This window comes from Oxyura jamaicensis, chromosome 1, assembly GCF_011077185.1.
Source record: "Oxyura jamaicensis isolate SHBP4307 breed ruddy duck chromosome 1, BPBGC_Ojam_1.0, whole genome shotgun sequence".
In the NCBI taxonomy this organism is placed as follows: domain Eukaryota; kingdom Metazoa; phylum Chordata; class Aves; order Anseriformes; family Anatidae; genus Oxyura; species Oxyura jamaicensis.
This window is the reverse complement of record NC_048893.1, coordinates 135,625,233-135,651,282: the sequence shown is the minus strand read 5'-3', so window position 1 is coordinate 135,651,282 and position 26,050 is coordinate 135,625,233. Positions and strand designations below refer to the sequence as shown.

The 26,050-nt window shown below is 42.4% G+C and overlaps 1 protein-coding gene across 3 annotated transcripts in view; it reads left to right on the top strand.

Annotated features, from left to right (window-relative positions):
• GABRA5 (gamma-aminobutyric acid type A receptor subunit alpha5) overlaps positions 1-26,050 on the top strand; it is a 59,987-nt gene continuing 33,937 nt past the window's right edge. Inside the window, exons 1-6 of one of the 3 annotated variants that reach the window (XM_035315300.1) lie at positions 1-53; positions 598-652; positions 1,249-1,401; positions 9,674-9,795; positions 10,995-11,062; positions 11,176-11,396. In XM_035315300.1, coding sequence (XP_035171191.1) covers positions 1,316-1,401; positions 9,674-9,795; positions 10,995-11,062; positions 11,176-11,396 — 497 coding nt within the window. In that variant the 5' untranslated portion in view covers positions 1-53; positions 598-652; positions 1,249-1,315. Of the gene's footprint in view, positions 54-597; positions 740-1,248; positions 1,402-9,673; positions 9,796-10,994; positions 11,063-11,175; positions 11,397-26,050 lie in introns of those variants that run through there. The other 2 variants (XM_035315315.1, XM_035315310.1) reach the window with 2 other exon arrangements.

Genomic DNA, 26,050 nt, shown 5'->3' with positions numbered 1-26,050 from the left:
TTGGGGCCGACGCCGCCCCCCTTCGCCCTCGACCACCCCCCCGCGGGCGGCCGGTAAGAGCCGGGACCCCCAGCCCCGACGGGCCGGCGCACGGCCGCGGCAAACTTCGGCGGCGGGGAGGGGAGGGGAAGGGATGGGAAGGGATGGGATGAGAAGGGAGGGGAAGGGATGGGAGGGAGAGGAAGGGAAAGGATGGGAAGGGAGGGGAAGGGTCGGGGGTCGTGGGCGGGCAGGTGCCGTGCGGGAGAGCAGCGGCCGAGTCCCCCCCAGCGCGGAGCGGAGCGAGCGGGACCCGCCGCGGGGCAGCGCGGGGGCGGCTCGGCTTCGGGTTTAGCATCCTTGGCATCTTTGGCTTGGGCATCTTTGGCTTGGGCATCCTTGGGTTTGGCACCTTTGGGTTTGGCACCTTTGGGTTTAGCACCTTTGGGTTTGGCAGCTTTGGCTCTGGGCCGGGAGGGGAGAGCGAGTTGCTGCCGGTGGGCACTGGCTGCAGGTGGAAAATATAGGCAGCTGTCCTCCGGGTTTTGTTTTGTTTTGTTTTTATTTTTATTTTTTTTTCTTGCCTTTTTTTTTTTTTTTTTTTTTTTTCTTTAATAGGGCACTGAGTCTAACGTTAGTGCACGATGCTGAAATTGGTGATCTGGTGGCTGAGGCAGGTATCCGAGAAGCAGCGGTCGCTGGAGCAGCAACGTTACTGGCATTGGTGCTAGCGTGAGGTTTATGTGCCTTTGCGAGGAAGGTCACTTTTTTACACCCCCCACCCCCCCTTCCTTTTGCTAAGCCGTGCATCAGCAGCGTGAATTCCAAGAAGCAGTAGGTGTTTCTTGGCATTTTAACTGGGATTTTGGAAGGGGAGGCCGGGTATTTAATGGGAAAAAATTGCGATGGAACGAAGGGATGCGGAGGCTGCACATAGCCCGGGGTTTGCAGGCGTGTGGAAGTTGTTGAAATAGGTAAATGGTCAAAACTGGCATTTGGGAAGCGATGAATATTTCTCTAGTTACTTACATGATGAACGAATGTAAAGGAAAACTGGGCCACTAAGAATTTTTCCTGTTTTGCAGTTTGCTGTCAGCAGAAGGTAAAACATGTCCTTGAAGATATAGAATTTTACATAAACAGATGATGTTTACATAAGCCTGGAGAAGTTTGTGAAAAACACAGAGAGCAGAAGATGCGGTGTGAGCTGAAATTGTCTGTCCTGCTGCTCGTCCGTGTAATAATTTATCTTTTTTTGTATTGTTGCAGCGTGAGAACAAAGTGAGCAGCTGCACCTTTACCAAAGCAACCACCTGCGTTACTCATCTCCTCTGGAATGGACAATGGAACGATCTCTGGCTTTATCATGATCAAAAACTTCTTCCTCTTCTGCGTTTCCATGAGTTTAGCCAGCCACTTCGGGTAAGTTGCCAATCGTGTTTGAATTTCTGCTGTGGCTTTTTGAAGGAAATGAAAAGCTTTGGCTCCATGTGGTGCGGAGCAGCAGCACAAAACAAGCAAGCTTTGCATTTGATCTGAATGTACCGGTGCTGGGAGAAAAGGAGCGGTTTGCCTTCCTGCTCCAATTTGCTGTCTCCTATCAGCTCTCTATGCTCATATCACTTTTGCAGGGGGAGAATGGGGAAATTCAGCCTGGGCCTTCAGCTGCTGAGCTCCCTGAGCTGGCTGAGGCATGGCTGGGGTCTGCAGCACTGGCTGCTGGTGTGGTTGCACCAAGGAGGGCTCACACCTTCCCTCTCACCTGGCAGGCGCAGGCTGCAGCCAGCAGTGCCAGACTGCAACAGCAGCAGGACCTGGTGCATGCTCTTAGCTGGTACAGGCTTCTTAGTGAGTAAGATTGTGGCCGCTCAGGAGGACAGCTGAATTGGATACTTGCTAGAGTAATTAGAAATTGCATTTCCCTAAGGTGCACAGCAAGGAATTCTGCTTCCTCATTTTTTTTTTTTGCTTTGGGTGCTGTCTTGTTGCTGAGATTCTGAAAACTATATTGAAGAAGTACTCCTACTGTAGTTCTTCAAAGCACACACACAAAACAAACAGAAAACCCCTATTTACATGTTTTCCCTAAAACCAGAGATCTTAGGTGCTTTCCAAGATCAGACTATGCCACTGAGCCCCAAAGAAGCATATAGCAAGTGCTCTGGAAACGTAGGTTGAATCTTTTTTTGTGGAGGAGAACAATTATTTATGATTTCACCAGAAAAAAAAAAAAAAAAAAAAAAGAATCCTCCCAGTGTGCTGATTCACAAGCATACCCATCACTTCTTTGCTAAAAGAAGGTACAAAATGGAGATGCAAATCAGCTTCTGATTTCAATCAAAGTATTTTTTTCCAGATTGGAACTAGAAGACCAAACCTTGAATGACAACTCTGTACTGTAAGCAAGACTCAGCCCTGTCTTTAGTGTGTGTCTTAAGTAGGTGCACAGAAACCTGTGACCATGGTGCCACGTATGAACAGCTGCAGACCTGCACCCACAGGGAAGGCAGATTGCTGCAAAAACTGACTGATTTAGTCACCTTGGAAAAGCTCTGTCCTGCTTTCACTGCGGCCTAGGGCAAAACTCACTGGACTTGACAGAAATGAAGAGGGCTTAGGTGTTGTGGGACTGGTGTTGAACTTGTCTTGAGATGATAGGGGTTTAACCAAGTATTACCACACTGAAGAAATCCTGAGGACTGTCGCCTCAAGTCCTTCCTGACTGCCCTTATCCCTACAGAAGGTGTCAGCTGCACTAGTTTGGCGTGACCTTTTTGGTGTGGAGTTTGTCCACCTTCTAACAGCATTGCTCATCAAACAGAGGAATAGAGACTGAAAAAAAAAAAGGGGGGGGGGGGGCTTAACTCTCCCCTTTGACTCCCGACTAAATTCTGAACACAAGTTCCAGGTAGGAATTGTTGTGGCCCTTAACTTGTCAGGTAATCAGAGCAGGACAGTACAGGAATGTAGGACACTCGTTTTCTGTGAGTTAGTCAAAAAGCTGCCGTGCACTACAAGATCATCACGTAATAACCCCTCACCCCCCACCCCCAATTTCTCATTTCATAATTGTAGTCAGGGCCTGCAGAGATAAGCAGCACCAATGCTCTGCACCATTCACACGCTGCCTTAGGGCTGGATTTTGACCCTGCTCAAAAGACAGAGGATGCTCCAGTGCTTCTTTTTCAGAAGCAGAAGCAGTTTCAGAGTGTAATTTGCTAAGTGCTTTGGGACTGACTCTTCAGGACGGAACGGTACAATTTACATGTAGGCTGCTTTATTAACTGCTATGATCCAGAAGCTAATACGGATAATACTTGCTGTTGCTACCAGATTCTTTTTTATTAGCTTCATCCATGTTTGGATTGCACTGCCACATTTCAGTGCTTTTAGCGATGTGCTGAACAAAAGTGATTGGCTAAATGACCACAAATTAAAAAGCAAAATGCAGCAGGACTTTATAGATGAAGGCAGAGAGTTGTGTATGATTCTCCATAGTAATTCCATGATTATATTAAATCATAAATACAGTTTTTGATGACTTAGCTAAAGCCACCTTTGGGGATTTTGATGCACAATGCTTGGTAAAATAAACAGGAATTATGTATCTCAGTCTCCTAGGCTACTTCAGAAATCTCATCAAAAGTCTGTGATTAATGGTTAACATAAATGTGGAATGACTATTGAGTGTCATCCTCATCAGTAGGCTGTAGAGGACGACAGTAGGCATAGTTGGTATATGTTATTTAAGGAAAAATCACAGAATTAAAATTCAAGGATATAGGTCGAAGGAGAAGAGCATGTGACTCCCTTATCCTTGTTGGTGTTAACAGTTTTGTGACCCTACTTCTGCATGGAGTCCACCATGAGTCAAGGCTTTTTCAAGCTTGTGTGACTTCAGCCTCAAGTTATATCATGCTCTAATGAATTAAGATATATTACTGAAGTATTTGGAGATATTTACCTTACAGACCATTGTGAACTATTTAGAATAGAGTAGAGTAGCGTAGAGTAGAATAGTTCAGCTGGGAGGAACCTACAAGGATCATCTGGTCCGACTAGCTGACCACTTCAGGGCAAAATAAAAGTTAATTCACATTAGGGTTAGACAATAATTAGATATCGAATATAACTGTGAGGAGTGTTTTCAGATGAGACAGGAGTCTGATTCCTTCCATCTGTTTTATGTGAAGCATTGCACTGAATTCAGTCACGGTTTCATGCCTGCAAGGTCTGAAGGATCAGGCTGTCAAAAGCAGGCAGAAAGTGGGTGCTCTCCTGGCAGTAGGTCTGTGGAAATTCAAAATCGTTCGGATTCCACCCCCTTCAGACTGAGGCCCTGCAAGACCAACGTAGTGAGGTGGAACTCATGGGGTCAAGCATCCCGCAGGGAGGAAATCAGTTTGTGCAAGGTCCTTTCCTGGCAGATGCTGTGGGTGCTGGGGCACTGCTGAGCATCTTGCCCTTCGCAGCCCTGAGGATGGGTGATGGGCTGCTGGTTAGCAGGGAGATGTCCCAGAGACAAAGCGGCATGCTACCAGCCACATGCTGACCAGCCTCACTGTGCTTTGGCTCATCTTTACAAGCCCCAGGCTGCATGTGGGGACATCTTTGGGGACAAGCTGATGACAGTCCTTGAGAACGCTTGCATTTTAGGCATAGGATTTCAGAAATCTGTCCGAGAGCCTAAACCAGCAGGGACGGATGTTGTTGGTGTAACCACAGTTCAGTCACCATCTGCTAATAATATTTATAATAGTAGAAACACGGGAAACAGAAGATCCCAATTAAACGTAGCTCAAGCCAACGCAACACTTTTCCGTGCGCGGTGAGAATTCGCTCTGCGGCTGGTCTGTATTTTCACATACTTTCCCACTAGCTCACTGTCCTTATCACTGCGAACATAATCCTGCTATTTAGTCTAAACATACCTCTTCTTCAGGCTGTGGCATTTGCTTCAAGTTCATCTCTACAACCCTGAGCAGTTTGTTCTGATGGGTTATGCCTTTCTGAGTAGTCACAGATGCTGGGGAGTTCTTCCTTGGATTTTTAAGACTAATTTTCTGAAATTTATCATATGCTTACGTGGTCATGCTCATCCTTTTTTCTTCTTTTTTTTTTTTTTTTTTTTTTTTTTTTTTTTTGGTATCCTGTGTTCCTTTCCTTCTCCGTGCCTCCAGATAGTTTTGAAACCTGTCAGCCAGTTCCCACAACTGGAAAAGCAAGGGAGTTGCTGCTCGGGGGAGGCAGGCAGAGGTTCTTCCCTCTGCCGAGCAGAAAGCTGCTGTTTGAGCATCACCACTTTGCCAATGTTGGGTCACCTGGCCAGGTAGCAGGTTCTACCTGCAGGCCATCCCACACGTCTTGCCTTTCTGTCAGCCTGCATTTCGGTAGCTGGAGGAAGCAGGGTGTACTGGGAGGTACATAACACCTCAGGGAGAAACTCAGGATGCTGAAATGGACATTGAGGGGTAAGAAGGGTGAGGGTGATAGGGTACCACCCTGTGGGATGCAGGCTTTTTTCACACTGCTCACAAATTTCCTATTCCCAGCAGGTAGTGAAATACTGCTCTTGGTAAATAAAATTATGAAATTATTCTTAAAACATCTGCAAGGACTGTTAAAGTTTCAGTATTTTCTGTCATCTCTCTCCTGTATCCTAATCTGTTGTGAAAGAATTGAATTTTCAGGGCTCAAATTCACAAAATATCAGCATTTTTAGATCTGAAGAATCTGTAAGAAAGGGATGGGAAGAAGCCCGCTCAGAAAAGTAAATTTATTTCCTTTGATATCTGGCAGCTGACGGTATCCAGAAGCGTGCAAATGCATTCTCCACTGTCTTCTCCACAAACTGTTAATTTGTCTCAAGTTCTGGTATAATTCCCAATCCTATTAAAGCAAGTTTTTGGAAACTTTACTTGCAAGAGAGAGAAATAATTATAATAATAATAAAAATTTCAATTACAAAATATTCCTCACTTATTTTTCTAGTGTCTTACTTTTTTTTTTTTTTTTTTTTTTTTAAGTTTCAGGAAAATCATGAAATATCTACAATACATTTTCCTCTTATTACAACAGAGCAAAGAACAGAACATGTCACAATTTTGACTAGATAGCAAAAAAGACAATGTTTAAAATGGTAAGCAATGAACTCATCAGAAGAGGTAGTTGAGCATCTTTAGAGAGTTATTAGATTTTACACTGATGGCCTTTTCTGTAGCTTCTGATTTTTTGAGTCACCATGAAATTGCAGTATTAAATAATTATAATGAGAAGTATTCCTGGTTGGTTTAGTCTATGTTCAATAATGAGCTTTAAATTTAATTATCTTTGAATTTTCTTAGCATCTCCTAAGGTTCTTTTCAAGGTTTATTTATATTCCATAACTGAAAATATCTCCTTCAGAAACTTTTTTGTTTGCAGCAAGACAATAATGTGCTTACCTACTAATTTGCTGATAAAACCTAACCTTTACATGTGTGGAAACAACGGGTTCAGGATATCACCTCTTTTCTCACCATTCATACAGCTATAGTATCTAATACACAACAATGCATGCAACTTTGCCAGTCCAGTCTTAAAGCTCTGATGTCGTAAAAGACAGCCTCAGCACTTAAACCGAAATGTGAATTGTTATTTTACCAGCAATCTCAGAAATGCAAACAATACCCTAACTTTTCTATGAAATAAAAAATAACATTTGAATTAATGGCAAACAGTAATCCATGTACAGACACAACTTCACATAATACTGACATTTCTCTGAAATGCAGCATCAGATGCCATCTTTGTTGGGTGAAGAGATCTGCCAAATCTAAATTGGATTGCTGTTTTGCAGATGAGGTGCAGACTTTTTATGAGTCTTCATGGTAGTCATTTCCCTACCTTTGTCATCTATTAATTAGCTTTTCCTGTGGGGCTATACGAGTATTTCAGTGTTTGGGGTTTGTATACTGTTCTGGGGAAAGATGTGTGTAGCCAAGATAGAAAGAAGCAACATCAATTACTCATGTTAGATGCAGAAGAGAGGTTATGAGAACTAGATATATTTTGTCCCATCTCCCCAAAAATAGTTCAATGAGAATCTTTCCCCTGAGTTCAATTGGCTTTGAATTCAGACGTAAGCACTAAAAATAACAAGCTTTTTTCAAGAGCAGAGAAACTAGTGAAGCTCTGTATGCCACGTCCTCGGCACTGTACTTTTACAATAACCCGAGATCCACATTTGGCACCCCTTGTTCCCATCTCCCATTGCAATACCTACATTTTACCTCTGCAGTCCATTTCTCCCAGTTTATTTCCTAATCACCCTGCAAGTCTCCTCTGTATCTCTTAATTAGCAGGGAGGAGGTGGGCTGGTTTTGCTGAGGCTGTTTTTGAGTTACATGTGTGCTGACTGGCCCAGTCAGCGAGCCAGAGGGAATAGGCGGTTGCTGACCTCACATTTTTACTTAATGAGGCACTAATTTAGATCTCTCTCCCCTTGTCTAGTCACTGCTTCTCATGAAACCTGTGGGAACAAAATGAAGTTTGATCTCTCTGCTTCTTTGTCAGAAGGATTGGAAAATGGAAAAGTATTCCTATGTTGGTACGGTGGAACAGGCAGACAGAATGATGTGTGTCCCCTTCTCAAGAAAATGGGCTAAAGAGAAACTGAGAAAAGTTTTAAGTAGTGCTTTTACCAAAGCTTTAATTATGATAGCTGCATAGGAATAACCTGTGTGACTTCCATCTCCTGCCCCTTTTTGTTAAGCTGCCACGTGTATGTAACACCTTTACTAAGCAGTGAATCCATTTGGTTATGATTGACGAAAAATATATATAGTCTTTTGTTTTGAATGGCCCAGTGTGCCAGAATGTATAAAGTTTCTTTAATCAGTTTGCATACACTAGATTAACTGCATATCATTTTAGTCAAACATACTTGCCATACATACAGAGAAAACTGGTTGTTAATTTGATCTTCCGACCACTATGAGATGGGACAGCCTAAAAAATGGGTGAGATTCACAGATGCATCTCCTCCTGCAGCAAAGGGAATGCCCTTTTGTAGCGGCTTTGGGCTCTCCCCATGATGAGCTCATTGAGGGTGGCAGCATTGCCAACCTCACTCGTGCTGTGAGGAGCCACTCGTGGCCAGGAGTTTCCATGTGCTTCGGCATTTCTGGGAATCAGACCATCCTGGCCTTGCTCCCTTTCCTGAGAGGCTCTGCAATCCTTTCTTTTCCCAGCAGAAGCACACAAGATGTAGTGGGGGCAGACACAGGACTACGGGTCCCCAAAACTGGGTCTGACTGGTGTGTAGGGGGTGTTATGCGGCCACCAGCAGCTTGTCATGAGCCAGGTCTTGTGTCCCTAAAACTTCCAGACTGTGCCCTGGCTGAGTGCATGGGTATCAGCAAGGTCCCATTAGTGTAAACCTTGTGGAGGTACAGGGTGAGGTCCCTTATCTTTCGTCTTATAAATCTTCTTCTGTTAGGTAAGTATCATGCATATTTTACAGGCATTCTGCAAGGCAATCTATTCAGAGGAGTGCTTGGAGAGTCTCTGTTTATTTGCAGTTTTCCCTGGGGATTGGTGATAAATAAACAAGGATTATTATCTTCTTTATCTCTGAGTCACTAGTTCACATCGAGATCAGGTTGATTGAGTGTAGGAGGCTCTGGTCTCCCTCAGTAGGGTGCATAAAGTAGGGTATCGCTACCTGTGGGGTGATATGCCCTCTTTCACAGATGGAACATTTGTTGGTGATTTCAGCAGAGACTTAAAGCTGAATAAACACCAAGTCTGAGAAAACTTGCCATCTTAAGAGGGTCTTATTGCTTGCTGCAAGTGAAGCCTGTCTTTTATCATGTCTTTTATCTGTTCTTGAGGTAAGCAAAGGTATTAGTAGGCAGGGGATTCTCCTGAGCATCTTTAAATTAAAATGAAATGAATTTAAAAATGCAAGTTTTGGTTGTGCTGTAAGCTGTGGAATCCTTGTGGGTGCTTCTGTGTAAGCCAGCTTCCTAGGTCAGAGCCTTGGGTACCTGAGCAGACAAGTTTAAAAAAAAAAAAAAAAAAAAAAAAAAAACAGTGATATTTTGCTGGCTTGAAGGACACGCTCTGAAATACATCTGTCCATAACTCACTGAAAAAAAATAAGTAAGTTCAGACTGAATGTAGAAAAAAAAATCTGGTGCAAATATATGGAGCAAAGCCCACTACATGTTGTTGTTATTTGCATACTACAAGGTGTGTGGGGGCTAATTTATGCAGAAGAGAGAGGAGGCTTGAAGAATTGCTGTCTTGGTGCTGCAGTATTCCTTTCAGGTACCCCAGTGATATCTGGGATGGGATTTTTGAATGCAGTGGGAGTTTGTAATCCTCAAATGAGGTTAGAATTTGTCCTTTGTTCTGGGGATAAGTTATGTAACATGTGGAAACTAGAAGCTTTTTGGCATGTAAGGATTAAAGAGTACCTTCAGGCAGACTTGAGGGAGCGTCTCCAGGAAAACCCATGCACTCGTCCAGCCCCACCATGAGCTGACGTAGTTTCCCAAGACTGAAGAACTGACCCCAGCGAAAAATCAGGAACAGGTGAAATAGGAGGGGAGAGGGCAGGAAGCTCGGAGGCTCTCATCGTGAAGTTTCCTTGAGGTCCCTTGATGTTGACGCAGCTTTTGACGTGTTTCTTTTCTTTTTCATGAAATAGCTTCTCGCAAACGCCAACAGCACCAGGAAAAGAGGACACCAATGATAATATTACCATATTCACCAGGATCTTGGATGGTCTGCTGGATGGCTATGACAACCGTCTGCGCCCAGGACTGGGAGGTAGAATAGCATGTTGGCTGTGGCCAGTGAACCACGTGGGCGATGGTCCCACAGAATGACCCCGGGCCATCCTCACGTGTGGGTGCCTGCTCTTGGCACAGCCTTGATAAGAGAGAGGTGTTTTATTAACTAAACATATCCCAGAAAACAAAGTTGTCTCCTGGCAAGCAGGGCTCCATACAGGGGTCACTGATGTCCTTTTATTTCAGTTATCCAAGCCCTCTAAGGTTGAATGAGGAAAGCATGCACGATGCATGCTTTTTATAATTGAATGCATTTTGGGTTCCTTTTATCTCTTTTAAGGTGAGCGAGACAGGGTGCTAGCAGGTTGCCGCAGGGTTCCTTAGCTGGTCAGCATGTATAAAATTATGCTAGTGACAAAAATCTGTTAAAAACAGAACCTCAAACCATCTGTATTTAGACAGCTACAGCAAATCTCTATTGATACATCATTCTGATAACCTCTACAGCAGCTATTTTAAAACCGTAACATGTGAATAGTTACTTGCCATCCTAACCTTGTTGAGCCCTCCCTCAGCTCTCTTTCCCCCAGATTTCTCTCATCTTCTTCCCATGTGTAAACCATCTGTTATGTTTCTTCCTGGCCCTTTTTTAATCTGGCTACCCGCACTGCTTCCTCTTGTGAGACCAACACATTGCTTTCGTTCCTTTCTCTCCTTCTCCTCTCACTTTACACAGAGATGCTTGAAAATAGGGCTTGATGCTCCTATCTTACGTAACGAACTTCTGAAATTTCTGCCCTTAAATTAAATTAGTCCTGGGTTTGAAAAGATGCCAGCAAGACCTAAAAGTCTTGAGGGTGGAATTAATTTCACCTAGCTTTGGACAACTATAAAGTAGATGTCTGCCATTGAGCAAATCACCCAGTTCAGCAGAGGGAAATAGCCCTTTCCAAGGTACACTTTGTTTTATTCTGTGGCAGGCATCGAAAGCTGTCAGTCAGGGGAATTGCACCTTTGAAGGGCCTGTTTCTTTCCACTGATCATAAGGAGAGAGCTTGGGCTCTCAAAGGTCGATGTTTGCATTTGATCATGGAAGATATTCCTCCACAAATGTCTTTTTAATTTCAGTCTTTTGGGGATCTTGGAGTGATTCAGAAGTTGTTAAAAGAGAACTGCATCAGAAGCACGAATTGCATCTTAAAGCAATTACTGACTCAGAACCTATATTTATTACAGAGAGAATAACACAGGTGAAAACAGACATCTATGTTACCAGTTTTGGTCCCGTGTCAGACACAGAGATGGTAAGTTCTCTCATGTGGCTCCCAACTCAGTGGTATTTACTGGGCTAAAGCCCCTTTCAGAACCATCACTGCTGTTCTGACCCTGCCATAACCCGGTTGTTTCTTTGTGCCAGGAATACACCATTGATGTTTTTTTCCGACAAAGCTGGAAAGACGAAAGACTTCGATTCAAAGGTCCTATGCAGCGCCTCCCCCTTAACAATCTGCTGGCCAGCAAGATTTGGACGCCAGACACTTTCTTCCACAATGGCAAAAAGTCTATTGCTCACAACATGACAACCCCAAACAAACTTCTGCGCCTTGAGGATGACGGCACTCTGCTGTATACCATGAGGTAATAACCTGGATTCATTTCTCCTGATGCGGTTTCCTGACTAGCTCTGCAAATACTGGTGGGGCATGCCACTTCCCCCACCCATAGTAGAGCCAGGCAACCAGTCCTTCACACATATTTGTGTGAATATCAAGAAAAGTGGAAAACATAATCACTGCCTCCAAGTACCAATTAATTTGTAGCTTCTGAATACTGCTGGTGCTTAAATATTTCCTTTGATTAAATGGAAGGCATATTCTCAACAGATTTGATGATTCAGTCCAGCTTTTTTTTTTTTTTTTTTTTGGTGAAGATCTGTTCTCTCTTACTATTTGTGTTTGCGGCTGCAGTGCTGATTGCAGGAGAACTGTCCCAAAGGCCAGAGACTGGCATCTTGTTCTGGGGCAGTACATCCTGAACCCTCGAAGCTTTTGTTATTACTTTTTCAATTTTGCTAATTGTGCTAAAAGGTGAATCACCGTAGGGATAAACAATGTATGTTAGAAGCACTGTGGAGCTGTTTTAGCAACATTTGCCTGAAAACAAAGCTGGTGCATTACACTGGCATAGAAGCAAATCAGCATCTGAGTTCTTCAGGGTTGTGCTCCTCATCTGATTAGAGGATACTGTCAAGATTCATTATTGCATAACCTAGATATTAGATATAATACCAGTAACATTAGAGGATTGTCTGAAGTTCTTCTCAGGCCAAATCCCACATCAGTGTACAGTGATTTGCTCATTAAAAGTAATTAGGCTGTAGTAATTAAGACTGCCGTGTATACTCAACAGGGCTTTCTCTGAGAGTGTAGTCATAAGGACAACACTTGAAAAGAGATGAAAGAAAAAAACTATTCTCAGCTTGTCTTATATGAGCGTGTAGTGATGTCTGAGACCCATCAAAGAGGCTGGGGGCATGGCATTAAGTGCTGAAGTGCCTTGAAATGGGGTTTTCAGCAAATCTGAGCGCTCCTGTCCTGCTGTGTCTGGCTCTGTGGGGCTGGCTCTATGGGAGCCCCAAGCACTCTCTGTCTGGGCTTGTCGGGGCTTGGGGTGTTATGCTTCTGTATGCAGGCACCTAGAGCATCCCCAGTTTTATTTCAGGTGTTGCTGTCCTGATTTATTTATTTATTATTTGACCCTAGCCTTAAATCCCTTGTCTTGACAGGAAAAGAGGAAAAGAGATTTAGGAGAGGTAAGGTATCCTTATATATGTCTTACAGCTTTAGACCGTCACTGTTGTAACTGCTCTAGTTCTGAAAAGGCTTAGATGTGATAGAGGTAATGTTTACAAGAAGGTGAAGAACCTCATTTCCCCTCATTTTCTGTGTGGCTATATGTATTGCTGTTCTTTCTCATGCTTTTTGCCAAGTTATTGCTCTCAGCAATAACAAACTCCTGAAACAATGTGAGGATAAGCACATACTTGTTTAGATGGATGACAGTGAAAATAGCTATAGCTAATGCTGGCCTTAAAGCCAGCCTTGCCAGGACTGCCCTGGTACAACAGCAGGGGCTGCCACAGAAGAGATTCCCGATGATCTGTGTAAATTACTTGTGTCGGTGAAGCCCAGAGCAGGTTAGCAGTCAACTCAGAGCAAAACATTATACAGTGTGTCGAATTTGCAGCTGGCATGATTTTTTGGGGGGAAAGCCCTGGGTTCTGCAGTGTTAAAGAAATGCAGTAGAGCATTTTTTAGGCAATTAGCGTTTTGTTAGGCAATTAGGGCTTGACCCAGCCTTTCTTATCATCCCCCTCCATGTCTTTTCCCCTGGTATTCATAGAAAAGAAACCTGGGTGCACAGCCCAGATGACAGCAGCAGTGATGAGGGAGGACTTCAGCAGCAGCCTTACTTACACCTCTGGGAGGCGCTTGTGCCGTTAGGTGGGATGGATACTCACTCTCTGAAAACATTAGGCTAAGGCTCTTTGGAATTGATGTATTTATAGGCTACAGAAAGACACAGAATGCTTTTGTAGCCTAAAAAAACTTTTTTTTTTTTTTTTTTTTTTTTTTTTTTTGTAGAGTATTGTGTGGGGGTGTGCATGTGTGTGGAAATAAATTCCCACTAACCATGGTGTATGTGATAAGAAATGGAGCGCAAAGCTTTTTAAATAGCTTTCTTTCCACTATTGCAAGTAATAACTTTAAAAATAAGAGAGCGTATATCCTATTCTGTTCAAGCACAGGTCGGGGGATTGCTTTTGTAAGGTGCACAGAGCTGTGCTACCTCAGGGGTTGCATACTTTCACAATGGGCATTTCAGCAGTGGGAGCAGTGGGTGCTGTGCCACGAGGTGGTTGGAGAAGCCCATCTTGACCCATATTGTGACCTGCACTCAGCCCCCTCCAGACACTGCCAGCCCTGCAGCCTCACCACGAACGTACCAGCTTATCAGAGCTACCCAGTGAGGCTTTCCTCAAGCTGATAGTCAGCGTGGGGATTTGGGGGGGACAAAGCTTCTCGTCCTGGTGGTGGTGTGCTGGTTGGAGGTACTGCGTTGAAGCTGGGGCACGTGCCTCATGTCCTGCAGCTCCCACCAGGCTCACTTGGTCCTCAGGAATTGGAGATGTGGAGACAGCCCTTGGTTAGCTCTGCATATCCCTCGTTTCCAAGGAGGAATTGCGAGCTTCCCAGACTGTACGTAGGAGTAATCTGTGCAGGGAGGATCGGACCCTCTGTCATTGACAGCGATGCCGGAATTGCTTTTGCAACCTCGCATCTGGCTGCCTGAATGAAGAGGAGGAAAGCAGCCGAGCCAATGCTGACCTTCCGTCTTATTTGACTTCCAAATATACCAGGCTTGATCAGCGGAGCAAACTTCCAGCTTTAACACTTGTCAGTACATATATTTTCATGATAAATGTGTTTGCTTACAAAGAAAAAATGAATTCTTTGCATATTGCATTTGATGATATGTTGTCTGGGTCGGAAGTTGATGGGATATATTTTGCTGGGGAAATGTAATAAATAGGCTTCTATAATGTGCATTATTAAAACTCTTCTGCCTGAATATAAGAACACAATATGCTCTTAAGATAGATTTTGTAGGCAGCAATATTCTCTGTAGGAAATAGCTTAATAATTCTGATTGGGTTTGATTTGGTGGGCCTTATTTTTTATTTTTTATTTTTTTGCTAGTGTGGTTTACAAATGATACGTTGCTGAAGTGAGTGTTGCAAATTCTTTTTCTGCCCCTAGAGGGGAGCATTGTCTGCAGCTCCATTTTTAATATTTATTTATTTATTTTCAGTAAGAGCGCTGTGGTAAAAGGCACTAGTAAATGTGCTTCATATTTCACCTATCTGTAGAAATATCTTGGTAAATGGAGGAAAAAAAGAAAAAATATATATTTCCCTTCAAATACTTAAAAATTATTTAGTATACTTTAGTTAAGAAATAAATGCTGTAAAAAGCATAAAGCTCATTTGCTCCTTAAAACTATTCTATTGCAAGGACTGTGATTTAGGTAGCCATTTCAGGTTAATAGAACTCAGATGTCTCAGTGAGCAGCTTTTGTTTGTTTGTTTGTTTTTACTCAGTGGGGAATGACTACAAAGATAAAAACTTTGATAAACGTTGCTGTAGAATGCTAGAAAAGTGTTACCAGACTGCCTTTACTGCCAGAAATTATATGAAGTAGAGCATTCTCAACAGAGCTAGACTTTTGGTCCATACTTTAACTTTTGGCAGGTAGTTCATAGGAAATTTTGGATGCTTTTCTCACAGCATATATATACTGAAAAATCTTTTTATGTCATCGCATTTTGAAGGGACTCCCACCACCTTTCCTACCTCTGGGTAGCCAGACATCTGCTGGAATTTGGGATTTTAAATGTCACCCGGTCATATGTGTGAAGTACAGATTTGCTCCGTGTTATTATGGAGTATGAAATCTGAGAATCTGAGAGTGTTTGCAGTTAAACTTGCAGCATTAACCTGCAAGCACATTTTGTATCAGCTTGGGAGCTGAAGACGTTTGTCAGTACGTTGCTAAGAAACTCTAAAATCTTTCATACAGGCCTAAAATACATCTATCTTTACCGTTCATTCATGGAAGACATTGACAGTTCTGCAATGCAGATCGGCCGTCCACTTGATGGCAGCATCACCACGCTGCTGGGTGCTCTGTAGCAGATGCACAGGCTTCACTATGCTGGAAATACTGTTTCTTCCATTAGCACTGAGCGTTAAAATTGCACATGCAAGTGTACATGTGTTCTGGGTGAGTGTTAGCACACGGTCTGCTCCTATATGAAACACTTCATTAGCAAGCTAGCCATTTAATACTGTAGAGCTATTGACAATAAAGCCAATTAACTGGAAGACGCAGTGCTGTTTTCAAGGCTTCCATTGGGAAAGCCAGGATTTGTTTGCCTTTTTTTTTTTTTTTTTTTTTTTTTTTTTCCTATGAGAAATGTGTGGGTTTGCAAGTGCTGATGGTGCCAGAAGGCGCCCTTTCCCAGATGCAGATTTGCTTGCGTGGCCCTGAGTGAGGAGTGACCAGCAAATTTACACTTTAAAAAGAGATGTTAATTTTCAATCAGCCAGCCATCTAGATGGGAACATTTCTGTTCAATTTGTGTGTGTTGTTCTCATTTCAGAGGGAAGATTTCATTTATGCATCCATTTATTTTTACAGAAAAGGATCTGGCAATGCTTTGGGCATTGTATAAATATTACAAAACTAATTAGGAGCTATCAAACCATACAAACACACATTTCCTTTCACCGTGTTAAAGACTTGCTGCCTCTTCTTTCATATTCAAGCTTCAAAAAGCCTGAAGCTGGAAGAAAAAAATAAATAAATAAATAAATAAATATTCACTTTGGGCTGCATCTTACAGAGTGGTGAAAAACTGCTGTGGTGCCAAGGACTCTCAGCTGCTTTTCATCAATTCAGATTTTGACTGAACAAGAGAAAATAGGGATATACAAAGTGAAGGGCCCTTCCCTGAGGGCAGTGTATTAGCAAGATTCTTGTTTTAACACCAGACCTATCGGTTCCAGTTTCTCTGATTTTATTGCACATTGCCCCATTTCTCAAAAGTTGTGCTTTAAGGAACTGAGATTTGTTGTTTTGAAAAATCCAGAGCTGGAATTACCCACAGGGAGGGAAAGGCATCAGAGGAGACTGGTGTAATACATTCAAAAAGGGCAAATATTACCTGCCCAAATATAGTCCCTATGTAGAGTGCATGACAATAGCCAATTCTGCTGCTAATAAAAGTGGGCAGAGCCCTGCAGAGATCTCCATCATAAAGACAGGAACTCTCACAGCAAGGGTAAAATTGATTAAAAGACAAAACCCAAACCAGGGCCAGCCCATCTTTGGATGAGAGATATGTTTGGCTGGACTTTGAGGGGTTACAAAAGATCCAGCTTCAGTTTCATCCCTGTGCTAAGCACTGACAGAGACCTATCTTTCTGTTGGGGTTAGATGGTACAATTTCAGTCCTGTTCCCATTTTATAAAAATGAACTAGTACCATTTTATAAAATTTATAAAAATGTACCATTTTTTAAAATGTATGTTTTTATAAATGTACCATTTATAAAAATGGCCAAGTACCATTTGCTGCTGCTAGCAGGAAAACACAGCTGCACTGGTGACTCTACTTGCCCAAACGTGCGGACAGGTCCCAGGTTCTGTCCAAGGCTTCAGAAGTACCTTTTAGATGTTGAAGAATTGTTTTGGCTACTCTATCTTTTATTTATTTATTTATTTATTTATTTATTTATTTATTTTATTACCAGGGGAGCAAAACATTGCAGTGAACTCCCTAGTTGGTTCACTTAAACTGAAATTAAAATCTTCATCTGCCTAATTGGAAATACCATCCCCTGAAGTACATTTACGCTTGTGCTGAAGCAGTAGCCTGCCAATGAGCAATCTGCAATACACAGTGGTGGAGTACACAAGGCCGTATGGGTGGGATTCACCTCAGCTAATTTCATTCATCTGTAACACTGATGGCTGCAGCTGAGCCTCTTGGCTCATAATTGCTCCCAGTACAAGGGAGGGAATATTTTAAGAAGTTGGTTGTCTGCATTATTGTAGATGTCTACTTCAGTATGAAGGATGCTTATTTCTCTCCACTTACACTTAAGGGGGTTTATTTTTATTTTTATTTTTTTCACAATGGCAGAAAGAGCAACCTAGTGATGCTACTGTTGCTATTGGTGTCAACAATTAGTTACATGAATCCTATCCCATTTACTTACTTCCATAGGGGTTTTCCACTCCCCTACTCATGTAGACTGGAGATTGCTGGTGTGCAAGCCACTAAAGGCTGTGGAATGTTCTGAGCAGCAGCTGGCCCTCCAGCGGTGTTGTGGAGGACTTTCACAGTTTCCTTTCTGTGCAACATAAAGCCCAAGGCTGTGCAAGTGCAGCACTTGTGAGCGCACTTAAATTGGGTTCACTCCTCCACTTTTGTCTAGATGGGTGTAGGAGGGAATACAATGCACCGTAGGAAGAGTAAAAGAAACATCTATAAATTGCAATCCTGCCTTTGATAGTTTCGATGAAGGGAAGAACCCTTGTGCTGCCTGTTAGGTAAGAATTTTGTTGGTGAGGAAAGGGCTGTGCAGTGAGGGATGCCAGAGGCTAGCTAGGTGCTGGTGTGGGCCAGGAACCCATGTCTGAGCCAAGAGCTGGGGATCAAGAAGACACATTTGAGGGCTTGCATGGGATATGTTTTTTTCAGGAAATGGGTATTGAGGGATTTTGAGGAGAATACTTGTTATTGATAATCACTTGGAAATAAATGGGAAGTGATACAGGTTGCAGTGTAGGCATCTGAGGTCTAACATGCTGCTTTAACATGCTTCAGAAACATGTGAGCAGAGGAACACATTATGGTGGAAAGAGAATTTACTCCTAAAGTATGTTATAACACAAGCATGTTATTACCCTGTAGGAAATTCATGGTAACTTGCCCTTCTCTGAAGGTTTCATCAAATTGCTAACGTAGTGGAGTAAAGTCATGCAATGGGCTGGTTCCTAGTTTCTTTTTGGGTAGGAATAGTCTTTGTTGTCCCATTCCTTTCCACTTGCCTTCTTCAGGTCTTTCTACAGGAAAGTGTCCTGGTATGGCAGTCTGGATGAAGAAATACAACTGGTTTGTCTGTCATTTAACCAGTAGTCTGTAGCACTGGCAGCAGGTTGCCTGCTCTTAAGACATTACCTTTGGAGATCTCAGCTACTTTCTAAGAGGTCTTATTATGTTAACATATCTTATGATGATCAGCCTGACTACTCTGTTCGCTACTGTTAAATTAAAATTTCCAGAAATATATACACAAATATATATCTTACAGTCATATTTATATAATTCAAAAATTTCCAAACTGTTGTTTCTATGCGGTTGCTCTAAATTACGAAGTGACTCTTTTTCACCAGGTTCTAGCTAATGTCCAGAGGTTGTGTCCATTATACGCACTATACCCAATGTAAAAACCTAGGAAGAATTTCTGCAAGTAAGGGTGGCCTTCCCTTTGTATACACCTGTCAGGAATTTGAGCCAGGAAACTTGGAGACCTGAAGGGGAGATAACACCCTGGGTTATTTAGAAAGCTCAGTTCAGACTTCATAAGGATGTCTGATTGCTCCACAGCCTTCTCTTCAGTGGCTAATGCACTTGTCATATGTCTTGTCCATGTAAAAATGTTGTGTTCTGGCTTAGAGATTCATCTAAAAGGTCAGGAAAATAAAATAAAATAAAATAACACTCTTCAGTCAAAATAATAAACACCTACTATGTTTTTACCACTAACTGTGCATCTTAAAAACATTAACTATGCAAATTGATTTAATCATCAATAAAACCCCAAATGCCATCTCTACATTTGCAAAGTCCAATGCTGGAACATGGTAGAATTATGTCTTTTAACCATTTTACCTGCTCTTGCTTTATTGTCACTTTTGAAGGTGTCACTGAGCTGGCCTTTTTCTGTGGTGTATGTGTACATGCATATGCATGCGCTTCTGTGTGAAGGAGCAGGGTAAAGATCATGTGTTTCCATGTGAAAGAGCAGATCATCAAATCACTTGATGTGTGCCCCTTTCACACAGAAGTGTGGAGGAACATACTCAGAAGGCAGGAGATCTTGATAAGAGGGACCTGGGAGGTGGAAGTGGAAATGAGAAGTGAATAAGAGGAGCCCGGGGTTAAATGTGTGTTGCTGAAAGGAAACTGTAATGTAATGTTTTGGAGCTCTATATCATTCATCTGAACCATGGAAAATAATCAAGGATTTCAGATTTGTGTTTAGGGCTGCCAACACAAAAACCCTTCTACCCATCCTACCATGTGCATTCCAGTCTTGACGTAAGAGAGTACAAACAAGCTGGTGCTGCCCATCTGGTCCCCCCCACCCGTAATTACTTTCTAAATCCATTTTATTTTATTTTATTTTATTTTATTTTATTTTATTTTATTTTATTTTATTTTATTTTATTTTATTTTATTTTATTTTTTTCTATAGGAAATTTTGTGTGTGGTTTTGTGCCTATCTGTACAAATATAAAGGCTGTATGAACTGGGAGGAAGGATGGCTGTGCAGCCAAGTGGCACTCATCCAAGGGGGAGATGTGTGCCATATTGACAGACAGAAATGGAGGAACAAGAGCCCCTTTGGCCAGTCAGAAAATATGCGCTGATCAAACTGTTTAATTGGCAGCATCAAAACTGGAGGGCAGGTGCATTGTGCTGCATCCATCACAGTCCTTAACCTCCATTTCCTATGACGTGCTGGAGCTTTCTGCGCTCCCTTGTTGCTCGTGTACTTGGGTCTTCTCCCACTGAAAGCAAGGCTCAGATGACCCCTTTTGTGACACTGGACACTGCTGTCACTGGCCACGTTGGTTAGGTGATCATAGTTGAGACATGTAGCACGTGGACTTGGGACAATATGTGGCACAGTATAGTGAAGTGTGGGCTGGTTGAGATGTTTACCTATTTACCATTTTACCTATATCAAAAATGACATAAGCTATTGGTATTGCTAGTACCAGTTAGATTATAATAATAATAAAAATTATTATTATTTTAAATTCCAGAATTAAGTAAAAATACAAGCTATTGCAGGGGAGAGGTCTGAAGGCTGTCTTCATGGCGTGTCAAGGAGTGTTCATCATATATAGGGGACCAAAAGGGAGAAACATTTGGAGAGCCTTTTAAATGAAACTATCAACTAGATGTGATACTGCACTATGCATTTTGTGTATAGCATTTATAGTATAGCCATAGTTGTCTAACGTTTCTCTAGTAAAGTAAGGTTTGTAGGCAGAGAACCTAAAGAAAGTCTTAACTGCCCAAAAGCTTGGGTTTTTTTGATTGCACCAGTTAAAAAAAACGTAGTTCAGAGAGAGCTATTTTGCTCTTGGACTTGCATGGCAGGGATATATAAGCATAAATTCAATGCTCCATTCATTGTTTTTATCCATATTGATTAAATACTGTAGAATGAAAGGCATTACTCCTACTGTAAACTTTTGCCAGGAGTTGGAGATGTGATTCAGAGAATAATTTGGGTTGGAAGAGACCTCCAAGATCACCTAGTCCAACCTCTGACCTAACACTAACAACTCCTCCACTAAACCATATCACTAAACACTACATCTAAACATCTTTTAAAGACCTTAAGGGATGGTGACTCAACCACTTCCCTAGGCAGCCTATTCCAATGCATAATGACCCTTTCAGTAAAGAAGTTCTTGCTAATATCCAACCTAAACCTCCCCTGGTGCAACTTTAGCCCATCCCCCCTCATCCTATCACCAGGCACGTGGGAGAATAGACCAATCCCCACAATAAAAATCTGTATCTTCCCACGATCCCCACAATTTTTTCTGTATTTTCCCAAATCACCATCAAAATCATATAATTTAAGTGCTCTATGGGTTGTTTCATTGCCTTTCTAAGTACATCCTGTGTGTAGAGGCTGAACATCTCTCCTTGCCCCCATCAACGAGTGTGCTCGGGATGTGTCAAGATATTCTGTGTTCAGGTAGGTCATTCCTGTAGTGGCACAGTTTTTGAGATCAACCCCATCTGCCTCAGACCATCTCAGGATAACCTAATCTTCAGCACAGTTAATGTAGACAATTAAAGACGTGTTCTCGCACTTCTGCATAAGCTATGCTAAGGATTTGGTTCACTTAAAATGAGTTTTGCTGCCAACTACACCATGCCTCTGAATTCACAGCTCAGAAAGACATCAGTAATTGGAGTTCTTAGTCTTCCATAGACTGTGCTCTTTGGCATTTCCAAAGTACATTTCAGTGTCACATAAGCATAATACATTTCTGCAACACAGAAAAGTTGGGAAGGGGTAGTATCTTGGCAGAATGATTAAGAAAGAAAAATAAGCCAAGACTGAAATTTCTGCAGCTCTCCTCACTCCAGCTCAATGCTTTAATTTCTGTTCTGTGGTCATTTTACATGGTAATCTCAAGGAAGTGAGTATACAAACAGCATTGTAAATAAGAACTGCCTCCATGTCCCACAAAGAGGGGCAGAACAAGGCTTTGAATCTTCCTTTGCCCACTTATCCAACACTGTGATGGAGCTTTGTGAGCATGGTGGTGTTTGAAATACTGAGAGTAATCAATTCTCTCCCCCTGAACCATGCTGCAGACAGGTCACCCAGCCAAGGGTAGGTTTCAGGATGATCCCTACAGCCATCAGTACCAGAACTGAATGTGTATTCATGTCCCAGTGCTTGTTTACCATGTTAGGCATCCTACCGTCATCCACATCCACAGTTTTTTTTTTAAGGGAAGTCCTTCAGAACCATGATGGGTCTATGTATGTAGATATAGGCACTCATATTAGCACATGTATGCATTTACTTAGGGAGACATCAGGTCCCTGGACTACATATGTACTCTGCTGGGGTCTGAAAAATATCTTGTTTTAAAACCCTTTGAAAGGAGTAACAGTTTGGTTATAAAAGTGTTCCTATTCCCAGTGGGAGAATGGAGTGAGTAGATGTATCCCGAGTCAAGGCTACATGAGTAATTTCACAAACTTATCAACACATTCATTTATTATAATAATAATAATTATTATTTTAAAAAAGATTCTTTATTTTTCTGTTATCCATGTGAGTGAACAAGGGTGTGTACCAAAGGTTCCACCAAGGCATGAACTGTTCTGCTGAGGTCCCATTAGAGTAGGCACCTGGGGAAGCTTCTGGGGTTAGATCCTCCAGCAGAAGGGTCTGTCCCAACTGTGAAGTCTTTGCAGAGAACCAGCCAGCTGTTTTGGGTGGGGTGTGTCTTGGGTAAGGCTGAATCCACCTAACTCTGTTTTGGCATTCCTGGGAGATGCTGAGGTAGTTTTGAGGTGGGTTTCAAGTAAACATTTTGCCTTTTCTAAGGAAAATGGTTGTGGCTAGCTTCATGATGGGAAGGGTGCTTTGGCTCCCCTGCATCCATTCTGGCCTGAGCCCCACAGTAGTAACCGGTTGACAGCACAGGCAGGGCCAAAGCAAAGCATTAAAATGCTTCCTTTAATTGGAGGCAAGGGCAGTGCACAGAAGCAAGGAACTCAGAAGACTGAGCTAATCTGGGGGCTAGGGCAGGCAGGCAGGAGAGCCTCATATTGCCCTGACTCCAGTACCCCTGAGCCAACAAGGCACAACTCCCACACATCACCTTCATCAGTGACTCTTCATTTATTTAACACTTGCTTTAACTACTTCTGAAAGCCACTAGTGACTGTCTTTCTGCTTTCTCCCTCTAAATCTCTCTATTTTGTTTGTTTGCATACTAGACCTAGGAGCTGATAAGAAAAAGCAGGTTGCCATGGCTGTCTGCTGGCTCTCCAAGCAGGTGACTGCCCTCACCAGTCACCTCTGCAGTCTGGCAGCTGCAGATAATACTCCAGAAAGTGTTTTCTACACTTCCAGGGAGCCAGAGACATGACGGCTTTGCTCAATCTCCCAACTCTTTTTCCAAGAGTAGGAGTAGATGCTCCTTGCGTTGAGAGAAATATGAGGCACTATCCCTGAACTTTCTCCATCCTTCTCCTCCCCATCCCTTAATACCTGCACTGTGCCCTTCATCCCACCTCGGGCAACTGCAAGATCAGTGAGGAGAGCCCTGAAGTGCCCTGTAAAAGTGTCACGAGGGACAGGGTGCCTTGTGCCTCGAAGACTTCTGCCAAGGAACTCCTGTCTCTCCTTGCAGCACACTCAGTGCGTGACTGGGTCCCAAGCATCTGCATTCATTCTCTCATCGCACACCTCCTTCTTCCCTTGCCTGTTAAAATGGAATGGGCTCATGAAAGAGTCAGCATGCTTAATTCTCTAGAAGAAACGTTTGAAGGTGACTTTTATGGACTGAAGATGTCTTGCTGTGAAGTCTTGTTATATTTCTTAGAAGGGTATTCATTTTATACATCTAAAGTGTATTTGTTGAAACAGAACATCGATGATCATTTTATGTTCTTAAAGTAAAGGCAACACATAATACAGGCTTGATGAAACTTTCATTTACTATTATGAATAATATGTGAAATAATTTGTAGACAACTTTTTTCTCAGGTAATAAAGGTATGCTATAGGGTTTTGCTGGATGATTACCTTTTGAATAGCAGTGTAAGTATTTGGAGCATTATAAAAGTGAAATTTTGTAGTTAATAATAAATCAGCAGCTGTAACCAGGGTTTCTTACATATTTTGGGTGAATACCAGGCCCATTGATGTCAGGGAGAATTTTACCTTTAACTTCAGTAAAAACAGGGTTTCATCCTCCCATTGTAATGGACCTTTAACAGTTACTTATAATCTTGTCAAAAACTCTGTTTGAGTGAAACTAATCCCATAGAGCTTTTATTAAGACAGAATGATAGTGGAGGAGGGAAGCTTTTAAATGCTTCTGTTTGAAAGGACTGCAGTTTGAACAGTGCTTATACTGTGACAGAAAAACGCTGGTATGGAGATTGTCTCTAGCTTGGGTAACTGTGCAGAGTAAGGCCATTCATGAGTGACCATGTTAAAAGGATTATACAAAGGCTGTTTTATATTTGCATGCCAAGACTTCCTTTCTCTTCCTGCAATAGCTGCAAACTGGGAGTACCTGTGTTGTAATCAGCTGTGTAAGATAGGATATGCAAAGGATACATAAGCTGTGATGCGATGCTAAAAAAAAATGTGCAAATATCACTCCAGGTGATATTTGAAGGAACAGACCCATACACCAATTTCTTTGTGTCTCCTGGAGCTATGATCTGAATTCATACTTCGTACTCTGCACCTAAGAGCAAATCTTTATGCAGTGACCCACGCTTCCAGCCCTGAGACTGTAAGAGATGGGTCCTGTGCTGCTTCTTTCTTCCTGCACGCAGTTGAAAATCCAGTGTCTTTGAACCAAGAGTCAATTTTGACCACAGTCAAACAGTGGGGCTGTTTTTCAGGTCCTCACACTTTAATGAAAAATAACTACCCTTGGGCACAGAATGCTGTGCAGAAATTTTAGGGTGGTGACATTTATGCAATATATCAGAATCCACAGTCAAGGCTTCTGTTGTGTTCCCCTTTACAAGACCCTGCACCAGCATCAGGTAGTGCACACTGTGTAAGAGGTAGCCAGGGGAGTGTCCACCAAGCATTTTAAAGTTAAATAAGAGGCTCAGCTGCGTGCTCCTAGGACTAGCACGTAAGGGCCATAACCAGCTCATTTACTCAGGATGGCCAGATTCAGAGTGGCCCTAGGATGGAGACATGGGAAAGGGAAAGAAAACATGCAGATATCAGAGATAACCAGAGAAAGGAACTTCTTTCAGAGAATACATGCAATGAAAGGAAAGGCTGTAACCAAATACATTTGCAACTGCTAAACTCGTTTCTCTTTACACCTGGGCTAGACCCAGGAGATAACATCAGGTGTCATCCCAAAGGATGTGCTGCCTTTTGTGGGATGGGGAATTCAGAGAGGGCACAAGAGTAGCCCTGGTACCTGAGACTTATTGCAGCTTCTGAGACAAGTTCTGACAGTACAGTGCCTTACAGCTGTAGCTGATACCCTTTCGTTTAATACAGGCAGATTTTATTTTATTTTATTTTATTTTATTTTATTTTATTTTATTTTATTTTATTTTATTTTAATTTAATTTAATTTAATTTAATTTATTTTTTGGGGGGTGGGGAGGAGGCAGGGGTAATTGAATTCCACTTGGTCACATTCTCTGTGCACCTCATCTTCACTTCTCCACAATTACAGTTCAGGAATGTCAACAGCCTTCCTCATTACACATATGAGTATTTTTTTTCAAGAGATACAGGCGGCAAGTTGTAATTCATAGGACATTCAGATGAAGCAGAAGGTCTTATTCATGATTCTGAATTGAATCTCCCTTCACTTAGCTTTCTTATTGCACATCTGCTCTGTTGGTAAGATGGATATAGTGATCCCTTCCTTTGAGGTTTGAAGGTGGGAAATATTGTGTATTAAAGTGTTGTGAAGCTGAAGCCTTGAGGTGTTCAAAGCCAGTTTGGATGGGCCTTGGGCAACCCGGTCTGGTGGGAGGTGTCCCTGCCCATGGCAGGGGGCTGGAATTGGGCTATCTTTAAGGTCCCTTCCAACCCAAACCATTCTGTGATTCTATGAAACAACATACTAGAACTATTGGTCAACGAAGAGATGGGAGGTGTACTGCAGTAA